The sequence below is a fragment of the Dermacentor silvarum genome, chromosome 1, assembly GCF_013339745.2.
Source record: "Dermacentor silvarum isolate Dsil-2018 chromosome 1, BIME_Dsil_1.4, whole genome shotgun sequence".
In the NCBI taxonomy this organism is placed as follows: Eukaryota; Metazoa; Arthropoda; class Arachnida; order Ixodida; family Ixodidae; genus Dermacentor; species Dermacentor silvarum.
The window spans coordinates 365,348-393,085 of record NC_051154.1 but is presented as its reverse complement, the minus strand read 5'-3'; the positions used below and the strand labels follow the sequence as shown (position 1 = coordinate 393,085).

Genomic DNA, 27,738 nt, shown 5'->3' with positions numbered 1-27,738 from the left:
TAGACTTTAAGCGGGTAGAAATAACCAAACAGAGGTTATCTGATTGGTGGATAAAATCAAGGCAGGGGTGAAATTTCACCCACCACAAAGTACAAAATATGTTAATAGTCATGGCTAGGTGGCGTATGCCACCGCCCGGTTTAAAGGGTTCAGCCTCATCCATCCATCCATGGTCGGTGCGCACCGGAGCTTTACCTTATTACATGCATATATATATATATATATATATATATATATATATATATATATATATATATATATATTGAAAATTTAAAGGTTTGCTGTGAAGTGTAGCAACCACGGTGGTAGCAACTGACAGAAGTATGTTGTACCGCTACTTCGGTTTTGACAAATTCGAGTGCTTTACTGCGAAACCGTTTCGGTTGTGTCCTGAGGATATTGGCGCGGTGCTGTCTGTTCACATTGGCTGGGCGAACGCAGTATTCATTACAGGTGAGCACTACATAATCCACCAGCTGTACGGTAAGCACGTGCGTAGGTTCGGCCTCAAAAGTGTGCTCACGTATCCGTAGGTACACGAATGGACAGGCGTTTGCAGCTTGTACACATCTCGTCGAGCTACTGCGTCTTAAAACCTCTGCATCCACGAGTGTGTAAAGGCAGCAAATAAGCTCCCTCCTTTTGAACAGTTGACGGGGGGTTATCCGCAAGCAGTCTTTCACGGCACACAAGCGAAAACCGTAATCTGACATGCCGGCGCGAAAGCTAATCATTGTCGCTCCACCCTTCGAACGGAAGTCAACGACGCCCGAAACCGTTCTTGTCTAATACAATTCATTGGTACGTCTCGTCACACGGCCATCGAGCCAGGAGATGTGTCCATGCTAAACAGCCTCTGAATGAAATTGCATGCAATCCATGGTGCTTTGTGCGCTTTCATTGACATGAAAACGTTGCCCAATGGCACAAACATACTTGGCGCGACAGCGGTCATTCCTAGCCATGCATGGTATATTTTTTAACTGCGCTAACCCACAAGGACGGAGGCAGACAAGGCGTGCGCAGACTCGCAACTGAATGTTTAATGGGTGAAAATGACATATATACAGAGAAAAATGGATACATATCTGATTGGCGATCCAACCATGGATATGTTGACGTCACACAGTAGCATCTAAAAACGCCATCTCGCAATCAGCTAGTGACACCGAAGGTTCGCTTACACACCCACGTGTAGTTTTTATCTTAAATGCCTCAAAAAGCTCCCTAGTACTACGGTCCCTATGACGGCACAAAATTCTAGTTTGTTTAAGTGAGAGGCAAGTTTCCTTGTTTAGTTTTTTACAGTCATTACAATGCTTAGCCACGTGGGAATAACCATCTGAAGTGCTATTTTTTTTTATGTTCTTTCAGCCGAACATTAATACACCTAGCCATCTGACCGATGTATACACACCCACAAGAAAAAGGAAATTCGTACACTACTGTGCAGGCGCAGGTTACAAAGGTTGACCCTTGCTTATGCTCAATCTTGCAGACAAAAGGGCTAGGGTTAGATGCCCGTGTGGGTTAGCGCAGTTAAAAAATATACCATGCATGTCAACCAACTAGCCCGACTTGGAGCTTTATTCCTGGCCAACCTTTCCAAAATCGTTACAAGGAATTGACACTGGGCTAACGTTGGCCGATGATTGGTCACCAAAATAAGGCCCACCAAGTTGGCCAACTTCTCTAATACTGCGCCATTGCCAGAGAAACTGTAGTAAGTTAGGAGCAGCTTGCTGCATATGTTACCCAAGTGTTAGCAGCTGCAATTGGTATTGTTTGCTAAAAGTATTATTTGTTAATAAGTGCCACTTCTATAATCATAAATGTGCCACTTTTATTCTGGAAGCATAGCCACGTTTTCTGTGGCTAAGTAATTGAATTTAAGAGAGCAACATTTTTTATGTTTTCCCCAGATTCATCAAACCATTAACAGTAATACGTTATGCATGCCAGCAAACTTGAACTATGTGTGAAGACATTACACAGAGTAGAACAAACTGAAACAAAAAATGCATTACGCAATGAACGAGCAGGCTACTATGCCTTATGCATGTAAGTGCAGCCATGGTTTCTTTAATCTCTTTATCCCATACAGTTTTCTACAAGAATTACTAAAGGAAACTCTGGCGCTAGTGTCTACAGGAGCTGCATGGCGTAGCAGCCGGTAATACATGGATTTTCCTAAACTTTGACCTTCTGGCTTCGAGCAGCTTTGTTACTTTACAAATTCATCATTTTTCAGCTAAATACTTCATTATAAACGCAACAATTCACAATGATTACACATTTGCCCAGAGACTCATTGCCCTGGTGTGTTCAGAAAAATGAGTGCTTGGAAATTTAGAAAGCTAAAGCTTAATGAATGAATAAAGCAAATGTTCTTGGGATATTATTTATAAAGCTTAATAAATAATATCCCAAGAACATTTGAAACCACAAGCACGAAGATTAGACGAATCCATTTACTAATGATTGGTCTCATGGTAGCTAAATGGTTGCAGATTTTTTCAGTAAACTCTGTGCTTTATCCACACCACAGCATCATAAAGTGGCATTACATTACACTGGTATTATAGCCATATGTTTGGGAGTGCTGTACGTACATAGGTGTTTGGATAAATGCAGAAAGCTATGTACGTAAATTTTTATAACCTACTCTCAGCACATATGTATGCCACGAGGTAGCAAAAAACAATGAAAGAAATTCATCAATATGTTGTGCATAAAAAGTCCCATTTAGTGGAAAGTGCAGAGAACAGGGGCTGGCTTTCTTGTGTTGCACTGCTGTCATGATGCACGTGTACCAACGTCAATCCTTTTGTAGCTAGTAAAAAGTTAGTAATAGTCTGTGAGAACTGCTATAGGTTCACTTTGATACCTCGGAGATACCTTGATGGGGTTTTACTTAAGGGGTCGAATAATCGGTACATAATTTGCATAGTATTAAGTACATGGATGCATAAAGATATAAGGTAAATGTATAAATATATGGATAACACATACACAGGCCCAAATTGATATATATCAACTAGAATTATGTGAGCAGATAAATACCTTAAAAAAAGTTTTATTGTGAAAAATGAGCAGTTTCATTGCAAGGGCACATTGTTCTACTCTGTAGCAACATAGGAGAAGAACAAGACGAGAAAAGTGCATTTGGTGTTGACGGCCCACTTGAAAAGTGTTCAATGTATGACATGGGGAGCATATCATACATTGCTGCCTCTACGAAGAGCAGCTTTTACCTACAGCTTCCTTCATCAGTGTGATGATGAAAAATTATTATTATTATTATTATTATTATTATTATTATTATTATTATTATTATTATTATTATTATTATTATGTATGGTGACGGAGCGAGGTGTGATAAAACTTTCAGAAATGGCATGGGGTTACATTTCTAATGCATACAGAATGGAAGGGCAATTTTTTTTTTTTTTTTCAGGGATGGCTTGCTCGCATCTAATGGATACTAGAAATGGATGAACTTTGTGCCATGGTTCTGTACTGCTTCGGGTGTGTTATGCTTGATGTAGATTTTGTATGGTGGATGCATGTTTTAGTTTAGGCCTAATAATTGACTCTTAAGCTAGCGGATTAGGAGGTGCACAATACCGGTATCACACAGCGCACCTTTGATCGGGAAGCTTGATTGCAAGTGCCTTGCATCACCGTAGGTTAACAACCAACAGATATATTGGCAAATGATAGTGGCACGTGTTCGCCAGGATAAGGTGCAGACACTAAGGCATACTTTTTCTTACAAAAATTACTAGAGGGAACTCTAGCACTGTAGTACCATGGGAATGATGGTTTGGATTTGAGTGATGGAGTGATGGATTTGTCAAATATCATTGCTTCACATGTTCTTGTGAAGTTATTACACTTAATCTTTCTAAATTATTAATCACTGATAGTTTTCCAAATGCAGCAAAGCAATATTTGTCTGCTCATGTGCTTAATCATTGTGAATTATCAAATTTTTAATTGTGCAGGAACTACAGCAATGTCTCTTGAAAATTCTCAGCACCACAAAAACTATCAAGGATGTGCCACATGGTGAATGAAGCCTGGAAGCTTATGTGAAAAAGCATGTTATGTGCTTTGCCGTCATGTGGCTGTGGTTTACATGATTCCCCTGTCCAAGTGCCACATTGGTCAAAAGGGTCATTATGATGGCTTGAGGGTACTATCAGCAGGGTAAGGTGAAGGGTACCATGAGGGTACCGTGCAGCAATCTGTGCTTTAACAGTGGGTGGCCATCTGGCGGACCATTGCCATAGATGCTCATGCACCCCACAGTTTCACACCACTCGTGTGCTCAGACAGTTCCAGAGGCACGCTGGTAGGAAGGCATCCAAAGCTTTTATTATATAAAAAAAAATGCGGATCCCACGCACTGTGGGAATCGATGTAAGCGAAGCTTTCTATGCTCTTTGCTTTGATTTACGATTATTGTTCTGCTTGTTTCTGGTCAGGGTGCTCACCACGCTCCTCGTCTTCCATGGCCACCACACATTGTTCCACTTCTCGCTTCTGGTAGCAGTGCTCACCACGCTCGTCATCTTCCATGGCTGCCATGCGTGGTTGTTCCGCTTGTCGCTTCTGATTGTAGTGGTCACCATGCTGTTCGGCTCCCATGGCCGCCACGCATTGTTGTTCCGCTTGTCGCTTCAGGTCATAGTGCCCACGACGCTCGTTGTCTTTCATGGCTGCCATGCATTGATGCCTATCCTCACGTTTTCGAGCCAGCATACATTCGCGGTCTGCACCATGTTTCGCTACGTAGCGAAGGCGCTCCTGTTCTGAGCGATGCTTCTGGCCTGGGTGTCCTCGACGCTGAGTGCACGTTTTGGAGCCATTTTGCTGCCACGTGTTTACGTGCTCCTTTTGCATACGTGGCCAGTTCGCTGTTGAGACACCAGCTCCAAGCACTCTCTTCCGGCTATGGACAATTGTAATGTTTACACTATCACAGCCCAGCACGCGACCTCCACAGCCCAGCACCTGCATTTTTGTTGCACAGTAAAGCAAGCACAGCACGTGCCATACGCACAAACTGTGAAACGCTGCCGACGCAGGCGCCGGCCAGTATGTGTAGGGTGCCTTGATGTCACTGCCGCCTCCCGCCATGCAGGGTGGTGACACCCTTTGACCAGGCCCGTGCCGCACCATCGCCATATTCTGTTGGAGCTGTTGAAGCAGCCGTACATGTGCGTGCATTAGTCGGTGCGGCGCTGTCGTGTTGCCTGGTGTTTTTAATTTCCACAGTGGTGCGGACCTTTTCGCTAAGTTTACTTTTCGGGCCTCTGCCGTATCACAAAAAGTGCGTGACAGTTTTATAGTTAGAAACACTCTGTCATGCCCGTTTGCTGCACACCTTTGTGCACTAGCTGAACTGAAAAACGGCACCTATAACTTAATTTACACACGACCGAAAATGCAGGAAAAAGTTTGCAAGAACGTTACGCTTAAATTTGTGTCTTCATGTGAAAAACAGTCTTCAGGAAATTTTCACAAGCACTAGGTGTTTGCCGTTGTATTCATTTAATCAAGACGATGAGAAGCCTGCTCAAACCCTATGTGTAATTTCCAACAATTGCATGCACTGGGGAGTTTTGTTGTGTTGCGGCTTAGCATTTATACTAGCACTGATTGTACCAGTCAGATATACTGAGGGGGATGGAATAGGCAAGTAAAACCGCTGCTGGTGTCATTTTTGACTCATCGGTTTTCATGTTCGTAAGAAGCATATAACAACTTTGTTTTGTCAATGCTGTCATGTTTATGTGCATGGCCCTTCTGTGGCTTCAGGCAGGTGAACGTGTTGGTGAGCTGCCTTGAACCAGATCTCAGTTATTTCGAAGCTGTCTTCCTCTGGTTTTAATCAAGTGACAGCTCTATATTTTGGCAATGAACTTTCCCTTTTGTTTTTTGAGATGTGTCACTATATACTGCTCTTTCTCACAACGCTGTGCTCATCTATGGGTTGTTGCATAACAGAACGTAAGGCAAATGTGTTTTTCAGCAAAACATTTAGGCTTTATGATTATAAAGGCAGGAAATATTATACTATACCACAGGCATTAAATAATCACAAGCTGAACACGCGGACTTGTACTTTAGGCTAGATGTCTGCAACAACGGTGTTCATTTATTAGTGTTTAAAGGCCATACGACTGAGATCGCATGCCTTGTGAAAACTTAGAAACATAATAAATTCTGTGGTTTTACGTGCCAAAACCACGACCTGATTATTGAGCGTAGTGGGGAACTTCGGACTAACTTAAATTAGCTGGGGTTCTTTAACGTGCACATAAATCTATGTACACGAGTGTTTTTGCAGTTTGCCATCATTGAATTTCGGCAGCCACGGCCGTGATCGAAACTGCAGCCTCGAGCTTGGTTTTGGACACTTTGCTAATGTAAGACTGTTTTCGACCACATGCTTTTTATCATTCTTAGTTTTTACATGCACGATTTGTATCTCTATAGCTAATACCTTCAGTTATTGGCAACGCTGCCGTACTTATTCACTTCGTTTTGTTCTATACCTTTTCATGACATTACTCACCTATTGTTTTAGTCAAAGTAGCGTCAGCCTTTTTGAAGGACAACCTTTAAGCATACACAATATCCATCAACATTGTTTTCAAAACAAATTTATGAGCCTAAGTGAAAGCGTGGCAAAAATGACGATAGTTATCTGCTGGGCTCGGAACTTATTCTAGCATTGCTTTACTCTAAGTGTTCCACGTCTGTTTTTCAGGTGAGATGTAAATTGCAATGCATTTAAGCATTCAAACTATGAAAATTACAAATTTTTGCTCTGTCAGCAAGCGAAGAACCTAAATTCCTAACTGTTTCCTAAACTAAACTAAACTAAATTCCTAACTGTTTGTCCCTCCACCCACAGGCTTATGTTCAACCACTTACAGCGCGTCGAACACGGCATCGTCACGCGGATTCTTTAACACCTTATAACACCCGAACTAACCTCTTTAAGTTTTCCTTCTTCCCGCGCACTGTAACAGATTGGAACAGCCTACCATTATCACAATTGATAAGCACCGATTCTATTGAACGCATGCGTCTTTAATGTTAACAATATTGCTAAGTTAGCAAGCCTTGTTGCTGTTTTCTTTTTCTTTTACATGTGAATTTTGCATGATATATTCCACATCTTCCTTATTCTATTTTCCGCATTTTGCAGTGGTCGCTCGTTCATCAACTTCTGGTATTTGTCGATTTTGTTTTTTTTCCCCTCTCGCGAGAATGGTTGCAAGTGCTCATATATGCGTATTACTTTGGTTCCTGATGCCTTGAACTCCGTGTGATACTAATCTAATGTTTGTTAAGTTGTATTCCTTCAGTGTACCTTCCATTATCTTATTATGTCATCGCTTTCATTTCTTTTTCTGATCATTGCATTTGTTGCATTGCTTTTGTATTTCTTTTTCATGTGTGTGTGTGTGTATATATATACATACGTGTATCTGTAAATATTTATGTATTTTGCCCCTCCTGCTTGGGCCCCCATTTGGGCCTGCAGTATTGAATAAATAAATAAAATAAAATAAATAAATAAATAAATTCCGACTGCCTGTCATAGCTCACCTTTACATGTACCGACACAATATGCCGGAGCAAGCGGACGTGTCACCACCCTGTACGGAAAAGGTGTTATCGAGACACCCTAGGTATCCACGGAGGCAAGCGCCGTCTGGTGGTGTTGCAAGAAACCCAGTGGTGCACGCGAGCAAGTACACAACAGCAGCAGCAGCACCCAAAAAGTCGTGAGAAAAGGCAACGAAAACTTCGCTTTAAAAAGTGGGTGAGAGGTGTGTATGCACTTCATCACTGGCTCTCACCACAAAAGAATGTTTCTATCTGAAATATAGCCTGCGTATCGACTTCAGGGTTCGTACAGCCCCTTGACAACGTTGAACACCAGGGATTTTCTAAATTGCAATTCAAGGGCCCTTGGGACTCCTTCAAAGTAGCAGTGTTCCATGTATTCCTTGAAAATCGCGTTTCTTACGTTAAGTTGTGGCCACTCTTTAACCTGTAGCATGAGCAAGGGCTCCAAAACAAGCATATTCCTACACCGAACCAGCGCGAAGCCGTTGCTTGTGCGATATCGTCGACTCACCCTGCCAGCGCGTGTCGCATATTGAACGTAACCGCACTTTCTTGGTATGCTGATAATTAACATGCAAAATGCTTTCGAAACGATACATTCAAGAACATTGAGTCATTGTTTGAACAGAAGCAGGCAACGATTGGCACCGTCCTGTGTCAATTTAGGCTCCTTTCCTTCTCTCTTCGGTTGCATCTGGTGCCACACAGTAGGACGCACACAAAACCAAGGGGACTGCCGTGCACACAGCACACAGTAAGCGAGGATTGCACGTCTGCCCGCACTTCACCAAATTCATCATGATGTACATATCACAGCATGATGCTAACATGATCACATCTAATGCTGCAGGTTTTTCTGCAATTCATGCGAACGCCCACAGTTTTCGAAAAATTTATACCGAGATTTCGGCCTTCCTTGGCTCTTTTGACTGTCCGTTCTCAATTATTGGTCTATCTGAAACGTGGCTTTCGGCTGAAGATAAAGACCGTTACGGTCTATCAGGTTATTCACGCGAGTATTGCCATCATGATGGTGATCCATATGGAGGCTCTGCCATCGACGTGTTAAATGGTTTATAATATACACGACGTCACAACCTGAATTTAAACTTCCCCAAGTGTGAGACCGTTTGGGTAGAATTTGATATACTTGGGCCATAACTAACAACCATCACAATGTTGTCTGTGGTTCCATTTATCGTTCTCCTTCATCTGATTGTTCCAGCTTTCTCACTGAACTTTCTGTCATACTACATCAGCTGCCTTGCGAAAATAAAAATGTTTTAATTCTTGGTGATATCAGCATAAACTTGTCACAGTGTGAGAATCTTCTAACAAGAGACTACCTCACCTGCATCTATAGTTATGGCTACCACTGCCTTATAACTGACCCTACACGCTATACAAACAGTGGTTCACACTCTTTAATTGATCACATTATCTCTAATTTCACAGAAACCCGCTCAAGTTGGTGTTATTGAAACTAATATTACGGACCATTACCCCATATTTCTGTCTACTGTCAAATCCATTTCCCATGGAAATAAATTGCACTTCGGAACATATTTTGATAACATTAAATACACTAGAATTATTGAAGATGCAGACTGGTTGCCGGTTCTTGAAGCTCTAGATCCTGAAGTTGCGTTAACCAAACTTACCCACATTATTAATACTGCTGTGAAATCATGCACTACCGTCCTGTCCTTTCAGCAACGTTATCATGCTCCCCTTTGCCCCTGGCTATCCAATTCTCTGTTACGTTGTTTGAAAAAAAAAAAAAAAGCCAACCTCTACAAAAAAACGAAGTGCCAGCCGTTCAACATCTGCCTTAAAGCACGATATAAGCATTATTCAAACGCTTTATCCACACTTCTTAAAAATGCAAAACGCAGCTTTTATGAACACCAAATTTAACAATGCGGTAATAATACTAAAAGAAAATGGCAGTTGGTAACTGAATTCTTAAGTAATTCTGATTCACATGACCCGATTACATCACTATCTATAAATGGTGCGATCATAAGATCACCGCATGAGATAGCTAATGCCTTCAGTGATTACTCTTCGGCACATACTACCCTCCGTGACAGTCCTGATTTTTCGCCTTCCTTCGCCCGTCAACCACAATCTTTTTTTCTTCAACCCACCAACCCTGAAGAAATTGAATCCGTCATTATAGGTTTAAAATCAACTGGCCCTGGTTCGGACAACATCTCCGCAAAACACGTTAAATTAATTTGTTCTACAATCTCACCCATTTTAAGCCACATATTTAACCTTATTTTCAGTTCTGGTGCTTTCCATGACCAGTTCAAGGTTGCGAAGGTCATGCCTGTCTGGAAAAAAGGTGTGAAATCTTTATGTGAAAATTATTCTCCGATTTCTGTTGTTCCTTTCCTTGACAAGGTTCTAGAGAAATTGTTTGAAACAAGACTACACAAGTACTACATGAAATTTAACATATTAGCTTCTTCTCAGTTTGGTTTCTGCTCAGGGTTGTCTACTGACACTGCCATCACATGTTTCATAGATAATATTAAATCTTACATTGATCATGGTGACATTTCAGCTTCTGTATTTATAGATTTTTCTAGGGCTTTTGATTCTATTGATCATAACATTCTTTTTTGAAACTTGAGTGTTATGGTATTGTTGCGCCAACGCTATCCCTGCTAAAAAGCTTTTTATCTAATACTAGACGGCAGCTTGTTGTTGTTGATCATTGCTTTTCTAATCCCTCATATATTGTTAAAGGTGTTCCCCAAGGATCTATTTTAGGACCCCTTTTGTTCTTAACATACATTAATGACTTGCCTTATTGCCTTTCCAGCTCTTAGTGTATTTTATATGCAGACGACACCACCATCTTTGCTTACAGCCCTGACCTTACTGTCTTAATTTCCAAGTTACAAGCAGATTTAAATTTCCTTGTGCAGTGCTGTGCAGCAAACTGGCTCTCAATTAACCCTTCAAAATCTTCTTTTATGCTTTTTCATTCACCAAACAAGAAAAATATGTCTGTCTTTTCATCCACAACCAGGCTCTTACTTCATCTGATATGAGTCATTGTTGACACTCATCTTTGGTTTCATAAACACATTTCTTCAGTCTGCATTAGAATATCTTTTGGCATACTTGCCATAGGCGCTGACTACGGGGGGGGGGCTCCGGGGCTCAAGCCCCCTCCCGAGTTTTCCCGGGGGGGGGGAACTCAGTCTACCCCCCGTCCCTAAAGTGTCATTACCGAAGTTCTGTTACCTACATAATTTGAGGATTCTTTTGCGTTGCCTCTACCTTTTCACATTTATTGTTGTAAAAGCTTACGGCATTATTGTGGGCGCGGACGTGCACGGCTTTTAATTTATGCTTTCGCTTTATTTCGGCAAATCCTGACAATGGGAAGACAATTGCATTAGTAGCACCAGCGGCGGCTACCTCATCCGTGTTTTCTCACTTCAACATTTTTTACAAATTTCCTCTGAGAACACCATGCACAGACACAATAAATTTAAATATATACACAGGACAAAGTTTACTGTATTTTTTAAAGAGAAGGAGGTAGCCAACTATATGGATAGCCTATGCCTAGAGAATGAATATGTTGATGTATGTTCACCTCACTTCAAATTACTTTGTGTGCTTGTTTGACCCTAAAAAAAACCTGCAGACTTCGGTGACCCTTCGGCAGAGTCTTCTATTAACGGCGTATGAAAAGCATGTGAGTGTAATGTTTCTCAATGTTGATTCTCTTTTCAGTAGGCAGTGCTAATGACTGGCGAAATAAAAAAAAGAAAAATAACTGTGCACTCAGCCACGCAATGCTTGAAACAGCGAAGCTGGGCGATCGTAGCCCAGCATTTTTAGGAAGTGCGCGTGAACTTTTCATTTTATTACTCATGATGATAATAATTTCTTTTCACGCGTCTCGGACTTACGGCCGTCACTGCGCGTTGCATAGCACAGCTTGCAGCACCGACACCGCGTTGCAATGCCGACAACGCGTTCCAGTAGACCCGCTCTGTGAATGCATCTCTCTCTCTCTCTCTCTCTCTCTCTCGCTCTCATAGCGCGCAAAACCTCTTCACATCGCAGAGCACGAGCTTGTGAACACGCCAGCTGTGGACAAAGACGACGACGCTCGAACGCAATCATATGGTTCGCACAAATGCATGTTCTGCAAGCTTGACTGTATAGCCTAGTGGTTACGACACTCGCCTTGGGACCGGGGGTACGCGGGTTCGAATCCAGCCTTGGCAAGAAAGTATATTTTCTTTTGCTTAGTTTCTTGATATGAACCACAAATTATGGCTGGCTTGAACAGCTTCACTGTTAGAAAAGCTCTTCTAATTATTTACGCATTAGGGATGGAAACACCGCCTCTTGCATGCAGAGGCCATAAATACGGGGTGTTTCACCAAATACTTTCAAAAAAGTTTTAAAGGTTGCCTGTGGCAGATAGCTCATGAACTGGTCTACTCGGAGTGGTGGATATTACTTGCACAAAAAATTGAAATGCATTATCGACTAATTAACAAAAATTCACCAATTAGGTTTTTAACATATTAGCTTATGGCCCATGTCGCAATTTACATCAAGCCGCGATCCTTTTCGGCTCCCTGTTACATACTTTTTCCTACACCCACAGTGTACAGGTCGCTCATTTATATGGCTTTTGGATTTAATACGGAACATCACGGCGGCGACAACAAAAGCGAAAATTTGCCTGGAGTGTCGATGTAACTGCTGTCGCCATAAAGCGAGAAATATAAAATTGTTAGCAACGGGTATGTGTATATATATATATAGAGAGAGAGAGAGAGAGATGCGTAGGTTTCGGAAAGCTAGTCGGGCCCCAGCCCCCCCCCCCAGCAAAATGAGAACTTTCCACCTATGATACGTGCCCTCCTTAAAACCAGATTTTACTTCTGCCTCCATGTCCTCACAATACTATATTACGCCTTTATACACAGCCATATAAACTACTGTATCTCATCATGGGGTCATACATACTCCGTTCACCTCTCCCCATTGATTAAACTCCAGAAACAAGCAGTTCGCATTATTAATTTCGCTTCACGGTTTTCACCTTCCTTTCTCATTTTTGTTAATCTTTATATTTTGATTTTGTCTAGCCTTTATTTTTATAATATAGGCATTATATTCTTGAAAATTTATAACGATGACCTCACTTTAGACATTTTTCCACAACATGTGCTCTCTAATCCCAGTTCTACTCGCTTCGCTACTCATCGTAACTTGCTCTGGCCTAGTATCTGTACTAATTATGGTAGATCCACCTTGCTTTTTTCTTCAGTAACATTTTGGAATAGTTTACCCACACTCATGAAATCTGTTACTTGTTTGCAAATGTTTGTTTAAGAAAAAAGAAAACCTAAAACACTTTCTGTTTTTAAGCTCTAAATAATCTCATTACCAGTGAACGTTATTGATGCACTTATATGTGTATTTTTCTTTTGTAATATATGTGCTCTCTCGTTTGCTTGCTTTTTTACTTTGTAATTTTGGTGGTTTACTTGCACAGGAGGTCCCACCAACGGTGATTAAAACCTTGGGACTTCCTTCTGTATATGCACAACTATGTATCATTTCTAAGGTATGTAATAAAATTGAATTGAATTGGCCGACTCACTGTCGGCTTGCACGGTGCTTTCTTTTGGCGCCTACGTATACCAGGCGGAAAGTGCAATTCCCAACCTTTTTGGCTGGAAGATGGAGGCTACCACCAATGGATGAGACCGGACGTGAGTGACCCTTACAGAGTGAAATGCCCAATCTGCTGTAAGTTTGGCGTCACATCAATGGGGGAATCTGCTTTGAAGATTGGTGCGAAAAGTGCAAAGCATCGATCAGGAGCTATGGCGGCTGCGTTCAGCCCTTCTGTCATCAGTTACCTTCAGCCACTAGAGGCTACATCAGATGTGGCCACAAACCAAAGCGCGGAGGCAAGTAGTACCTTTTCGAAGTGCAATGCTCGACTCGGACTGTAGGAAGCATGACACAGTGATTGAAGACGAAGTTCTGTGGACCCTGAAAAGTGTGTCGTTGCATTACTCATACAACTCGTGTGGAGACGTTGTGCAAGTTTTCAGGAAAATGTTTCCCGATACTGAAATAGCTAGGAGCTTCACTTGTGGAGAGAAAAAGTGCTCTTACATTGCCTGTCATGACCTGCGGCCATTTTTTGCTTCACAAGTGCGAGATATGGTTGAAAAATGAGAGCGTTTATTTTATCGTGCCTTTTGACGAAACAATGAACAAGCAACTCCAGAAGAAACAATTGGATATTGTGGGGATTGAGGGTTGCGCCGGCATGATCGCGCGCGCTTCGCCTGCTCTGCCATCCCTCGCCATCGTTCCCCGCTGGCCTCCTTCTCCGCCCGCGCCGCCTAACCGGTTCCCGCGGTGGCGCTGCGCACGCGGCGGTTGGCGGTGGGGGCGGAGCGCTGACGTCACTACGCGGCCGGTTGTCGGCCGCTAGCGGGGAAGCGTGGACTTCTCTCCGGGACCAGCGCACGGTACGTTCATGCTTTCCTCTCGTCCGCCGACACCTTTGTGACTAGGACTGGAGCTCGCGCACGTGGCCTTTGCCCGTGCGGGGAGCGCGTACTTTGTGCTGATCCTTTCCCGACGCTAAGCCGACGAGCGGTGCCATTAGTGCTCGCGCGAGGTCGTACCTCGCCGAGCCGCACTTGCCGAAAGCCTAAGCCGAAGGATATTGCCCGTGCTCTCGCGAGTTGACCCATTGGTTATCGCCAGAGCAAGTAGCATAGCCGCCGGGACTTTTCCTAGCGGCGTGTCCCAGCTTGAGCCTGTGCTCTCGCCGCGACGTGCTATAGGCGCCTGTTATTGTATTTTCGCCCTGGTGCGGGACCCCTTTGGCTCCCCTCCGTGCGGGCGTTTGTGCAGTGCTGGTGCCGACGGTTTCAGTAAACGGTTTCCGTCAACTCAGGGCTTTACTGTGTTTTTGCGTGCGTCGCTCGGTAGCCCCTTGCGGCCTCTGAGCTCGCGCGCGAGCGGTGCTGGAGGCGACGGCTGACGCGGCCCTGTGGCTCGCTAAGCTCGAACCCGCGGTGGTTGGTCTCCTGTGAGACACCAAGAACCCACACTGGCGCCCAACGCGGATTCAAAGGCTCATTAAGCCTTTGTCTGTGCTTAGCCGAGTCAATACGCCTTAGCGAATTGGATTCGCCGCGTTATGTCTGCTAGGCGTAGTGACCTTTGTCCTTTGTTAGTGCTAGCAGACGCCGCGTTGCTCGAGAACGGGGCCAGGGCCCCCCTTGAGCAGCGCACTCCTGCACCCTCGCTTGTAACGACCCCCTGTGGGGACGGCAACGTGAGGCGCTACGTACCAGCTCCCTTTGGAGCAGTAGCGTTGTTTGAAAATGGGGCCAGAGCCCTCTCCGAACAGTGCACACGGGCACATTCGTCTGCCACGGCTCCCTTTGGAATGCCAAGCAGTGCGATGTCGCAGCGCTCCCGATCATTGACTCCTTCGGGAGTAAACGGAGCGCAGCGCGGAAACGGGGCCTTAGCCCTCTCCGACTTTTGCCCGTTGGCTGCTTCTCAATTGAACAGCCAGAACCAGTGGTATGCCGCGACCCCCTGTGGGGAACCTTCAATCACGGCGACCACGAATTCCGCTCATACGTCTCCCTTTGGAGTACACTCGGTGGCGCCCAGTGGCACACCGATCGAGCACACACCTGTTGTATCAACACTGGCTGCTTCTCAATTGAACAGCCAAAACCAGTGGTATGCCGCGGCCCCCTGTGGGGAACCTTCAATCACGGCGACCACGAATTCCGCTCATACGTCTCCCTTTGGAGTACACTCGGTGGCGCCCAGTGGCACACCGATCGAGCACACACCTGTTGTATCAACACTGGCTGCTTCTCAATTGAACAGCCAAAACCAGTGGTATGCCGCGGCCCCCTGTGGGGAACCTTCAATCACGGCGACCACGAATTCCGCTCATACGTCTCCCTTTGGAGTACACTCGGTGGCGCCCAGTGGCACACCGATCGAGCACACACCTGTTGTATCAACACTGGCTGCTTCTCAATTGAACAGCCAAAACCAGTGGTATGCCGCGGCCCCCTGTGGGGAACCTTCAATCACGGCGACCATGAATTCCGCTCATACGTCTCCCTTTGGAGTACATTCGGTGGCGCCCAGTGGCACACCGATCGAGCACGCGCCTGTTTTGTCAACGCTGGCTGCAAGCGGCCTAAGCAATTCACGTATAGCTGCCTCAAGTGGCAGCTGTGAACGACAGCAGGCGCACCCCGCTAGGAGCCCTTTTTGCTCTGGGGACGGCGGCGCCCTGGCCGGTATCCCTGTGGAAACCGCGCCACTCATCGAGCTGGACGTCAGTTCATCCTTGCTCGATCGCGCCGCTAACGCGCCAACGGCTCCCTTTGGAGCAGGCGCACAGACGCTGTTGCATAATGGCACGTACACACTAGCGGCAAAACTAAAACCCCTCAATGAAGAAAAGTAGCGCCATCTCCTCTCTCCTCCTCCTGCGCCGGCGTTCACTCTCTCTTCTGTCGACCGTGGCTCCCTCTACGCGGTGCGGAACGAACAGACGCTCTCCGAATGAAACGCTGTGGCTACGTGTCCCTCGCGCTCTTGAACTCGTATTTTGATCGGAATTTTTCGCGTTATGTTATGACTGGCTGCCGAAACAACGAGAGGACGCATAAATGCCGTTGCGCTTAGATGGCTGTACTATTAGCGGTGATACAGTGAGCCTAAAGCCTCTAAGTCGGGCTTTAACTGAGCCATGCTACGCGCGACCTCGGCGTTGGTTCATCGCGTTTCAGTAGCTCTAGTCCTTCGTTGGCCAGCGGCTAACGTGCACAGCGGGCCTCTAACAATGACTACGCTTCGGGAGTGAATGATCCACCAGCTGTATATATGCAGTTGTCTTACAGGTTTCACTGACTAGTGAGCTACCGATCATTCGGCGGAAGTGGTTCGTCGATAATGAGGCTAGTGGCTTCGCTCGCTTGCAGGAAGCCTTACACTACTCCACACATTTTTTCTTCTTCTTTTTGCGGACTTGAGTAGCGCGGCAGCGGTCATCTTACAGGTGTATGCGAGGCTGCTTTTGCGGATCATATTGCCGCTTGCATGTGCTGCGCGCGGGTCCGAGAAATTCTACCGTGCGTATTGTATCTACTATCTTATGAAATGCAGAGCAGAAACGATGAGTTAACATCCAGGTTTGTCCTGGCCACTGACAAAGCCACGCAGGAATGAGTTAACTCTATAATCAAGGGCGTTGCAATGTGGATAGCATTGCTGCCAGCAGACGGTAATGTCTTTGAAGTGCACGGTGTATTCTTCCGTTTGGCAGGCGGCTTCCTCGGCTTCAGCTGCTTTCGATGAACGAAGAGCGATGGAATGGCTTGACGCTTCAATTTTTTTGTGCCACAGCTCTGCAGAATCACCGGCTCAAATTGATCATCCGTGAAGTGATCCTGCGCAACGTGAAATCAGAAAACAAGGTCACAGTAAAACCTCGCTCCTTCAAGTATAAGGCGTAACACAACATTCCCGGCACAAGTTATTATCGCCGGGAAGTCTTGTATACGGTGTTTCTTTTTTAGCTCGCCGCCAGCACAGGTACTTATCTCTTGTTCTGCTACGCGATACACGACTAGAATACTGAGCACACTTTTCACGTGCAGCACTTTCTACCATTTTCGAGATAGTTATCGGTCCTCGAGGATCTAGGACGATAGCGACAAGTTTTAGCGACAAGAACATGATCTTCGCCGACCACCGAGTTGAGTTTTTGCTGAAGGCGCAAAGTCGCCCTAACTAAATAGCCCTAATCGTCTTTCCGCAGGTAAGCGCCCATTTTTCCCTACGTACCGTCACCGCTTCGTAACATACTGCGATACACTCAAAATGTGCCGTTCGCATACATTCAGGCCACACAAACACAACGCCATGGATTGTATAACCGAGTCAACAAAAACCACGTGCGTTTGAGGACAAGATGAAATCCCGCCACGAAAGTTGCAAATACAGCGCGAACATGCAGCGCGAACAGTGCGGCACTTAGGAGGGAGAAAAATAACGAAGCCTCACACAGCAAGTGGCAGCATGTGAGATTAGGGATCATTGAAGTATCGCTCGCTTACCTCACACAGCCGGGACCATTGTGTTGGGTTGAAATCAGCGCGGCTGATTCTTTGAAGCCAGACCTTCCTCTGCGCCGCGTCTCGCTTCGCTGATGGAATCCGGAAGAGTCGCTTGCCGTCTGTTTCGCGTGTTCTGCACCCGAATGCCGAGCAACACGGCATCGCGAACACTACGCCTTAAAAGCGCAAAGGAGACGCGATGCGTGGTGCCCCCATACACGGCTCGCAATGCTCTGGCACCGCGATGGCGGCGGGAGCAAAAACAAGCAAGAAAAAAAGCGCGCGAGAGCACGTGACAGCATTCGGCCAATCGGAGGGCCGAGCGCCGAGAGAACGGGCAGGAGAGGAGGAAAGCGGCAATCTTCAAAAGATGTCGCTACTTTTTTTTATTGAGGGGCTTTAGGCTGATGATGATGATGATGATGATGATTTATTGGCATCCCCTTTGAAACGGGGTGGCGACGAATAGTCACCTAGCCTGCTTGATTTAATCAGGTATACTACACATGTTCTTTATCTCGCATTTTTGTATACCTTTTTCAAAAATTTAGCTTGTACCGCTGCCTATGATTTTAAGAGATCAGGTCGTATCCATCTTTTCCCTGCTTTTTTTCCACCAGTACTCTAATCGTCTCTTGCTGATCTCTACGGCTGATCTGTTTATGTTTCCTTCCACTTTAAACCCAAGCGCTTCTGGGAGTTGCACGTTACCTACGGTTCTCGCTGGGTGGATCCCGTCGCATTCCATTAGGATGTGCTGAGTGGTCTCTGGATCTTTACTGCAGCATACACATGTCTCATCTAGTTCCGAATATTTGTTCCGATATGTTTTCGTCCTTAGGCAACCGGCTCGAGCCTCAAATAGCAAGGCACTGCCCTTTGTGTTATCGTACAGATTTTCCCTTCTAATTTCTTTCTTCTCATTCTTGTAAATCTCCATTGTCCTTTTCGTTTCCATTCTTTGCATCCAATTCACGGTCTCTATTTCTCTCACTTTCTTTCCGATGACCCCTGGTTGTCTATTTACAGTTTCGATTATCCTGTACTTGGTTGCCAACTTCCTTGACCTCTTCCTCCATTCTGTGTCCACGCTTTTCATGTAGAGATACTTGTGCACTTTAGCCGCCCATTTATTTTCATCCATGTTCCTGAGCCTTTCTTCAAAACTAATTTTGCTTTGTGCTTCTCTGACTTCAAAAGAGGCCCAACCCATGTCTCCATGCACTGCCTCATTTGTCGTATTACCGTGTGCTCCCAAAGCCAACCGGCCTACTGATCTTTGGTTAACTTCTAAACCCGCCAATATATCCGATTTTAAGCATATAATGGCATTTGCGAATGTTAGCGCTGGCACCATTACTCCTTTCCAGATTCCACGCACCACCTCATACTTATTGTGGCCCCACAGTGCTCTGTGTTTCATTAATGCTGCATTCCGCTTCCCCTTTATTTTCAGATTATCTTGGTGGTTGCTTGAGTAATTCTTTCCTTCGTTTATGTGTACGCCGAGGTACTTATATTGCTTCACTGTGGGTATTACTTGCTGTTGAATTGACACCACGAAGTTACTCGTGTGTTCATTAAAGATCATAATCCCTGATTTCTCTGTGCTAAACTTAAGGCCTAGATTTGTCGCTGCGTTCCCACAGATATTCGCAAGTATCTGTAAATCTTTTTTATTGTCCGCTAGTAGCACAATGTCGTCTGCGTACATCAATCCAGGGATCTTCTGTTGCACCATTTGTCCATTACGCATGTAGGATAAATCAAAACCTAATTCGCTGTTTTCCAGTCGTCTTTCTATGCCCTTGACGTAAAGCGTGAACAACAATGGTGACAGAGGGCATCCTTGCTTCAATCCTTGGTGAATTCCCACCATTTCATTTCCTTTTCGACCTTCCCATGCCACTTGTACTTGGTTGTCTCGATATATCTCCCTCAGCAGCTCCACGAAATCGTCATCTATGCCTTTGTATTGAAGAATATCCCACAACAATTCCCTGTCTACGTTGTCATAAGCTCCTTTAATATCTAGAAATGCTACCCATAAAGGTCTTTTCTGAGCTACTGAAATCTCTATGCACTGAGTTAGTACAAACATATTGTCTTCTAAGCGTCTGCCTGGCCTGAACCCATTCTGTAGTTCCCCCAATACACCGTTTTCCTCCACCCACTTCGACAGTTCTACTTTTATGGCTTGCATTGCCATTCTATATATCACCGACGTTACTGTAACTGGCCTGTACGAGCTCGTCTTATCCTTATCTCCTTTGCCTTTGTAGATGAGATTCATCTTGCTTTCACGCCAGCCAACGGGAATATTCTTTGTTCTAATCACTTGCTCTATGGCATTAGTCAGCAGTGCCTTGCTTTTTGGACCGAGGTTTTGATTAGCTGTATTGGGATTTCATCGGGTCCTGCTGCCGTGTTGTTAGGGACATTTTTTGCTGCCTTTTTCCAATAGAAGCTTTCTATGCTGAATTTTGATCTCTCAAGCCTCTCTGTTGTTGCTGGATCTGTTGTCTGAACTACACTTTTTCTCGTACCGAAGTTATGCCTGATAACGTCTGTGATGTACCGCAGCGCATCATCGCCTTCATAGATGTTACCGTCTTCATCCCTTATAGCCGTTTGCGAGTTTCTAGTTGGAGCTCCGAGGGCTTTTATATGGTTCCAGAATCTTTTTGGGGCGCCTTTGTCTCTTTTGTGAATGTTATGCACCCAACGTTCACTTGCGCATTTAATTTTCTCTTGCACGAGCTCACTCGCAACCCTTTTCTTTTCTCTGTATGTATTCCATCTAAGGAGCACCTCTTCTTCTTGTAATCCCAACTTTTTGGCTTCTCGATGAACCCTAGATGCCTCTTTACGCTCTTCTATAGCTTGTTTAATTTCCTTGTTCCACCACTTACGTGGTTTCCTCTTTCCAATCCAACAGTTGTATTGCCGTGTCCGCCTTATTTCATGCTGCATAACCTCCACCAGTTCCTTATATTCCCAGACTGCTGTAGGATAAGCCTCAATTTTCTTCTCTATGTTGTTTGCGATCTCTGTTATTTGCTCGTCATTCATTTTTAAAAACTCTGAGGCTATTGGTTCATGTTCTGCGCTGGTATCTCTCCCAAACTTTAATGCTAAACGTCTATGATCGCTTCCCAGGCTATTTTTTCCATTTTCGTCTATTATCATTTCTTCCAGTTGTTCGTAGACCATTTCTGAGACTAAGGCGTAGTCGATACATGACTGCCTGTTTCCGCATTGCCACGTTACCTGTCCATGACACTTATTTTCCCTGTTAACTACTATAAGGTTCTGTTCATCACACAAATCCAGCACTAGAGAGCCGTTGTAATCAGTATATCCGTCTAAATCGTCCATGTGCGCGTTCATATCTCCCACTAATATCACCTGGCCCGAGTTACTGAACTCATTAATATCGCTTCTAATGCAATCGACCAATTCCTTATTTTTTTCCCTGCTATCACTACCTGTCCATAGGTAAGCTACTCCCAGCCACGTCTTTTTACCTTGCCATGTACCACTAATCCATAAATGCTCTTTACATGTCTCGTTTACCCTTCGCCACTTCAGACCTCGCCTAATTAGTACGCCAAAACGCAAATTAGTAGGCAAAACGCGCGCGGCGCGCCGCCGGCGGCAAAACGCAGCAGCGGCAGGGCGGCCACACCAACCGGCGGCGCGCCGCTGCGGCAATCACGTGACAGACTAGACTCCTCTCCCCTTCTCGAACTATCCGGGAGCTCACGCGTGCAGATGATAGTGCGAAACGAGAAACAAGCGGTCGGGCGGGTCCGCATGGCACCAGTTTCCCGCGCGCACGTCACGGAAGCGGGCCGCTCTCATTGGTCTCCTTCATCCGCGGCACGCGGCAAACCGCAAGAAATCGGTCCAGGAGCGATCCCTGCCGCGGCAAGAAAAACCCGTTTCGTGGCTGCTTTCGCGGCGCGCGTCTTGCCGCCGGCGGCGCGCCGCGCGCGTTTTTCCGCTAGTGTGTACGTGGCATAACGCCGCCGAAATGATCCAGGCGCTCTCTGGGGCAGTTAAAACGCTGTCGGCTGTTCCGAAATGCGCTCACCCCGCTGTACGGTTGGCAGTCCCGACCTACAGCGGATACGGTGACCTGCTCAGTGCCAGGGACTACTGTTACTCCCTCGCACGCTACCAGAGAGCTCTGGGTTTGAACGATCAGGATGTACTCGGACGCGTCGTCCCTGTTGCACTCACTGACTCGGCGGCTAGGTGGTACAGGCTTTCCGGACACCGTGCAACAACCCTCGAGGAGTTCCGCGCGGCATTCCTGCGTGAATTCCTACCCGCTGACTACGAGAGTAGGATGCGGCGAGAGCTTGGGCTTCGTACCCAGGCTCCTGATGAGTCGCTTCAGGAGTACGTACGGGCGATGCAAGACCTTTTCTTAATCGCCGAGCCCAATGCCTCGAACGAGGAACGCGTCGAACGGGTGATCAGGCAGGCACATCCGACCTTTTCGGCGTACCTGCGCGGCGGCCGCTTCCGTAATCTGGAGGAATTAGCCGCCGAGGCAAAGCGCATTCAAGGCGACATTATCGCCGCGCGCGCCTATCGCCCACCGCCGCCCGCCAGCGAGGCCCTTGAGCCGAGCTGCGCGTGGAGAGAGCCTGAGCCCTTTCCCCAACGGCAACAACCCGGCCAAGCTGCCTTTGCGGCTGCAAGCGGGTGTGTTTGGGAGCTGAGCGCGCGCGCTCTCGACCCCTACACGCACGGGAGACGGGCAGCCTGTGCTGAGCCACCGACCGAAACGCATGCGCAGGGACGCTTTTCGACCCAGCGCATCGCGGAGGGAAACGCTCGTTATCAAGCGGCGAGCCGACCCCGGCAGGGAGCTGAGGCTGCTCCGCCTCGGGAAAGATACCGCGGCGGAGTACGCTGTTTTCGCTGCCAACAACGAGGGCACATTGCAAGGGATTGCACCGCGCCCCGGTCTCCTGTGAGGTCGGGAAACGGGATAGCAGGTCGCTCGTGAAGGCACGAGTGACCGAACCTTTGCTTGTTCCCTCGGCGTACCGAGCAGGTTGTGTTGCTGGTGCGCACGCGCCGTTTATTCCGGTGACCATTGCCGGCCGCGAATTTTCGGCGCTGCTGGACACGGGCGCAAGCGCTTCGTTGTTCGGCGAACAGGTTTTGTCCCACTTGCAAAAGCACGCAGTGCGCTTGCGGGACTGCCGAACGACATTCAATCTTGCGAAAGGCGTGGCCCATTCGGCTGGCGCCGCAAGGCTGACTGTCAGGTGGGGAGAGCGAATGAGACGCACGCGTTTCGTTCATCTCCCAGGGCTCAGTGTTCCTGTGATTCTCGGCCGGGACTTTCTCCTTAAAACTGGGATCGTTGTGGACATTGCGAATGGCGGCTATCGCGACGGTCAGTTCACGTCGCTAAAGCCGTTCATCAGCCCGCCGGCGTCCGATCTTGCCTGTGCAGATGGGGCGTCGGAATCGTGTCGCGCGCCGAGTTCGGGGGCAAGCCCCCGAGCTTCGCGCTCGCCCGCTCATGGTCCCCTTTGGGATCGAGAGGCACGGCACGAACCGTGTCGCGCGCAGAATTCGGGGGCGCTTGCCCCCGAATTCTGCGCGCGACACGGCGCTCTGCGCTTGTCGACTCACAATCCCCAGTGGGATAGAGCGACACGGCACGAAGAGGCACCACATCCTCTGTCCGCCTGTGCGGCTCATTTGGATGATGCACAGAAGGCTCGTTTGTCGGCACTGTTACGCGACAACGCAGACCTTCTCACCGATCAACCGGGCTGTACCGATTTGGCGAGCCACGCGATCGAAACTGGTGACGCGCTTCCTTTGAAGTGTAACCCCAGGCCCGTCAGTCTTGCCAAGAGGCAGGTGATTGATGGTTTGCTGGACGAGATGCTATCGGCCGACATTATCCGCCGCTCGTACAGCGCCTGGGCGTCTCCAATTGTGTTGGTGCCTAAGAAAGATGGCAGTCATCGCCTGTGCGTAGACTACCGCCGTCTGAACGGAGTGACTCGTAAGGATGCCTATCCGCTTCCTACGATTAGCTCCATTGTAGGAACCCTGGGCAGTGCGAGGTACTTCACTACGTTGGATGCCTCGAAAGGGTACCTACAGGTCCGGATGGATGCGCGTGACCGGTCCAAGACCGCGTTCACGTCCCACAGAGGGTTGTTTGAGTTTACTCGTATGCCCTTAGGTCTTTGCAACGGTCCTGCGACCTTTCAGAGACTGATGGACCGCGTCCTCGGGGAAGCAAAGTGGTCATACTGCATGTGCTACCTCGACGACATCGTGATTTATTCACGAACCTTCGAAGAACACTTGGCCCATGTTGCCGATGTGCTCGAGAGGGTGCGGGCCGCCGGGATGACTTTGAATCCTGCGAAAGCCCAACTAGCGCAAACCCGAGTTCAGTTACTGGGGTTTACGCTGGGCGAAGGCTCCATTGAGCCGGACCGGGAGAAACTTCGGGCAATCCTCGAATTCCCCGCGCCCAAGGACGTACGTGGCCTTCGCCGCTTTTTGGGAATGGCCAACTTTTACCGGTCGTTCATCCCGTCCTGTGCCTGAGTGCAGGCGCCCTTGAGCAAGCTCTTGGGTAAGTCGGCCGAGTGGCAATGGGGACCTGAGCAGCAGCAGGCTTTTCGCCAACTGTCTAGCGCCATTGCGGAGACAGCGCAGCTCAGACTCCCCGACCTGACCAGACCGTTCGTTGTCCAGACCGACGCGAGCGATCTGGGTTTAGGAGCAGTCCTCCTACAGGAATACGATGGCGTGTTGCAGCCGCTGGCCTTTGCCAGCCGCTCCTTGATACCGGCTGAGAGGAATTATTCCGTGACGGAGAAGGAGTGCCTCGCTATCGTGTTTGCACTACGTAAATTCGATGTCTACCTTGATGGTACGAAATTCGTAGTGCAAACGGACCACAGTGCGCTAAGCTGGCTGATGCGGCTCCGTGAGCCTGCGGGCCGGCTGGCGCGCTGGGCTCTCCTGATACAGCATTATGACTTTTCTGTGCAGTATCGAAAGGGGAGCACTAACGTGGTAGCTGACGCGCTATCTCGTGCCCCATTGTCCACCCAGAGCTTTTCTCCAGGTGCAACAGCCGCTGCCGGTGCCTTAGCGCCAGCTAGCGTCGGGGGCGAAACGAGCGGAGAGAGAGGCGAGTCCGCAAGCGGGCAAACCTGTTTCTCCGCGCTCCAGGCAAGCAGCGCGCCGGAAAGCGTGCGTGCGGGGGAGCTTCTCGAAAGCGAACCCATGACGCCGATGGCTGCAGTCCTGAGTGGGGACGAGACCAACCTCCCCTTTGGGAGAATTGGAATCGCTTTCAGCAGGCAAGAGCTACTGAAGGCCCAGCAAATTGATCCGTTTTGTCGCGGAGTGAGCGACGGTCTCAGGGAGACGGAGCGCCGAGACGCTGCTGGTAGTGCGGCGGGCGCAGGGGGGCCGGAAACAGCGTGTGTCGCTGAGTCCCCCGCGGATTTATATTTGCTGGATCATGATGGGCTCCTGCTGAAATACATAGCCACCGATGATGACGCTGTGGACCCGTTTAAGGTGGTTATCCCCAAAAGTCTGAGAAGCGCACTGTTGCGATGTTCTCATGACGAACCCTTGGCCGTTCATTTGAGTGGCTCTAAAGTTTTTGCGAAACTAAGCCAAACTGTGACCTGGCCTGGCATAAAGCGTGACATTTTTCGCTATTGCCGTTCCTGCCATGTCTGTCAAATGGTGAAATCAAGGGGTGGCAAGCCGCCCGGGCTGATGAAACCAATCGACAGTGAGCGTCCGTGGCAAGTGGCCACCTGCGATCTTATGGGGCCTTTCCCCAGGAGTAAGCAGGGGTCCACACACCTGATGGTAGTCGTTGATCATTTTTCTAAATGGGTGGAACTGTTTCCGCTTCGTAAAGTGACAGCGCGAGCGGTGCTGGAAAGGCTACAGGAAGTGTTTTGTCGGTTCGGCTTTCCGAAAAGACTGATTACGGACAACGCGTCCTATTTCACCGCTCGGGTGTTTGGTGCTACGTGCCGTTCCCTGGGAATTAATCACTGCACCACTTCGCCCTACCATCCCCAGTCCAATTTGACGGAGAGACTCAATAGAACTCTTAAACCAATGTTAGCGGCCTTTGCCGAACGTCAAAAGGATTGGGCAGACCACTTGAGTGAGCTCGCGTTCGCAGTCCGAACCTCCGAGAATCGCTCAACTGGTTTCTCTCCCGCCTTTCTCAATTTTGGAAGGGAGTTGGCTAATCCGGTGACCAGTGTCATGCAATGCCAGCTCGGGGACGAGGAAGCGCCGGCAGACTGTTCTGCTTACGCTTCAGCACTTCGGGACAGGCTTTGTCGGGCTCTCGGTAGAGCAAGGCAGAGTTTGGCGTCGGCCAGGGCCCAGCAGAAGGCTCAATACGACCGGAAGCATCGCCATCTTTCATTTAAGGTAGGTGATCTCGTCCTGAAGCGCAACCACGCTCTTAGCGATGCGACCAAGGGGTTCTCAGCCTCGCTCGCTCCTAAGTGGCTTGGTCCGTACCGAGTGGAGAAAGTTTGGTCTCCACTCGCGTACTTGCTGAAGGATCCCTCTTCGGGAAAACTCAGCCGTGCCCATATCGCCGACCTGAAGGCCTTTGCGTCACGGTCCGACGAGCTCGCGCCAGTGCCCAGTGGCATTGCGCGCAAGCAACGGGGCACACCCGGAGCAACGGACCGCATTCGGACCACGCACCGGTACAATCTGAGGAAGCGGTCACCTGTGTGATTTCGCGCCGGACGACGGACTTTTCCGCAACCGAAGGCCCTCAGTAAAATGCGTAGCCTCAGTGGGCTAGCTTCTTTACGGCCAGTGCACGAAAATAAGCTAGCCCCAGCCCAGCGTATTGCAAGTGTGTTTATGTAGTGTTTTAACAGTGTGCATTTTTTTCCCATTTTTTTTAAGTACGCCCGCTGAGTGTATTTATGTTTTTTCTTTTTGAAAGTGTGTTTTCGCGTGTACAGCCTTATAGTTTAATTCATTACGTGTTTTTTTTTTTCTTGTACGTAGATGGTGAAGATTTTTGTTTTTCTTGTTCTTTTCTTTTTCCTTTTTTTTTTTTTTTTTTCACTTTGCCGAGAAGGGGGTTGTTGATTTGCGCGGTCGTCAGGCACGGTGGTGGACAATGGTCCCATTGACTCGTCGGTGTGAGGGGGACGAAGGACGCTTTGCGCCTTCTATGGCGCGGCGCGTTGTGTACGGCGATGAGCATGGCGGTGTTTGGGAGTGTTGCGCAGCCATGGTGAAAACCGCAAGGAGTGTGTGCGTGCGTGTGTGTGTGCGCGTGCGTGCGTGGTGCCTGTTGCTCTTCGAAGCAACCAGAAGTCGCACCAACTGCAGCATCGGATCATCGTGGACACTGAAGGTGGACGGGGTCACTGACCCTCTGACGTCAGACCGAGAGACCAGCTCTCTGCAGTCGCCGCCGCCGTGCGAACGCCTTGCAGCCACGGTTGTGGCTGCCCCTTCCATCTTGGCTCCGGCGGCGTGGCCAGCTGACCCGGCAGTGTCCTGCCCCATCCGGCTGGAGTTCGGGACCGCCACCACCACGAAAACAATAACTCCGATCTACCAACGGTGAGCCCGTTCCTGCAATCAAGGCTGCCCTCGAGACTCCTACGTCTTCGGCCACCGCCCCTAGCCACAGAACTTTACGCGCCGCTTCCCCTTCGCACCTTGGACACTGTCCCGCGCCAGCGGCCGACTATTTTGTTAATATTTCTCCCCCCTCTCGCGGCAATTTTTTTTTTATTATACAGCGTAGCAGTTTAATTTTTTTATTTTCCCACGATCCTTGTATATAATTATTATTTTTATAGTGCATGAAAGTGTTTTGTTTTATATG

At 47.8% G+C, this 27,738-nt stretch overlaps 2 protein-coding genes across 2 annotated transcripts in view; both read left to right on the top strand.

Moving 5' to 3' along the window:
• The first annotated feature begins 331 nt into the window (after positions 1-331).
• LOC119456076 (RCC1 domain-containing protein 1) overlaps positions 332-27,738 on the top strand; it is an 88,525-nt gene continuing 61,118 nt past the window's right edge. The window contains exons 1-4 of the mRNA XM_049664563.1: positions 332-453; positions 1,923-1,941; positions 6,383-6,437; positions 9,945-10,003. Of these exons, the coding sequence (XP_049520520.1) occupies positions 9,985-10,003 (19 nt within the window). The 5' untranslated portion in view covers positions 332-453; positions 1,923-1,941; positions 6,383-6,437; positions 9,945-9,984. The remainder of the gene's footprint in view (positions 454-1,922; positions 1,942-6,382; positions 6,438-9,944; positions 10,004-27,738) is intronic.
• Positions 21,860-23,431, top strand: LOC125944230 (uncharacterized). Its single transcript, XM_049664556.1, has one exon. The coding sequence runs from the start codon at positions 21,868-21,870 to the stop codon at positions 22,852-22,854; it is 987 nt and encodes a 328-aa protein (XP_049520513.1). The 5' UTR covers positions 21,860-21,867; the 3' UTR covers positions 22,855-23,431.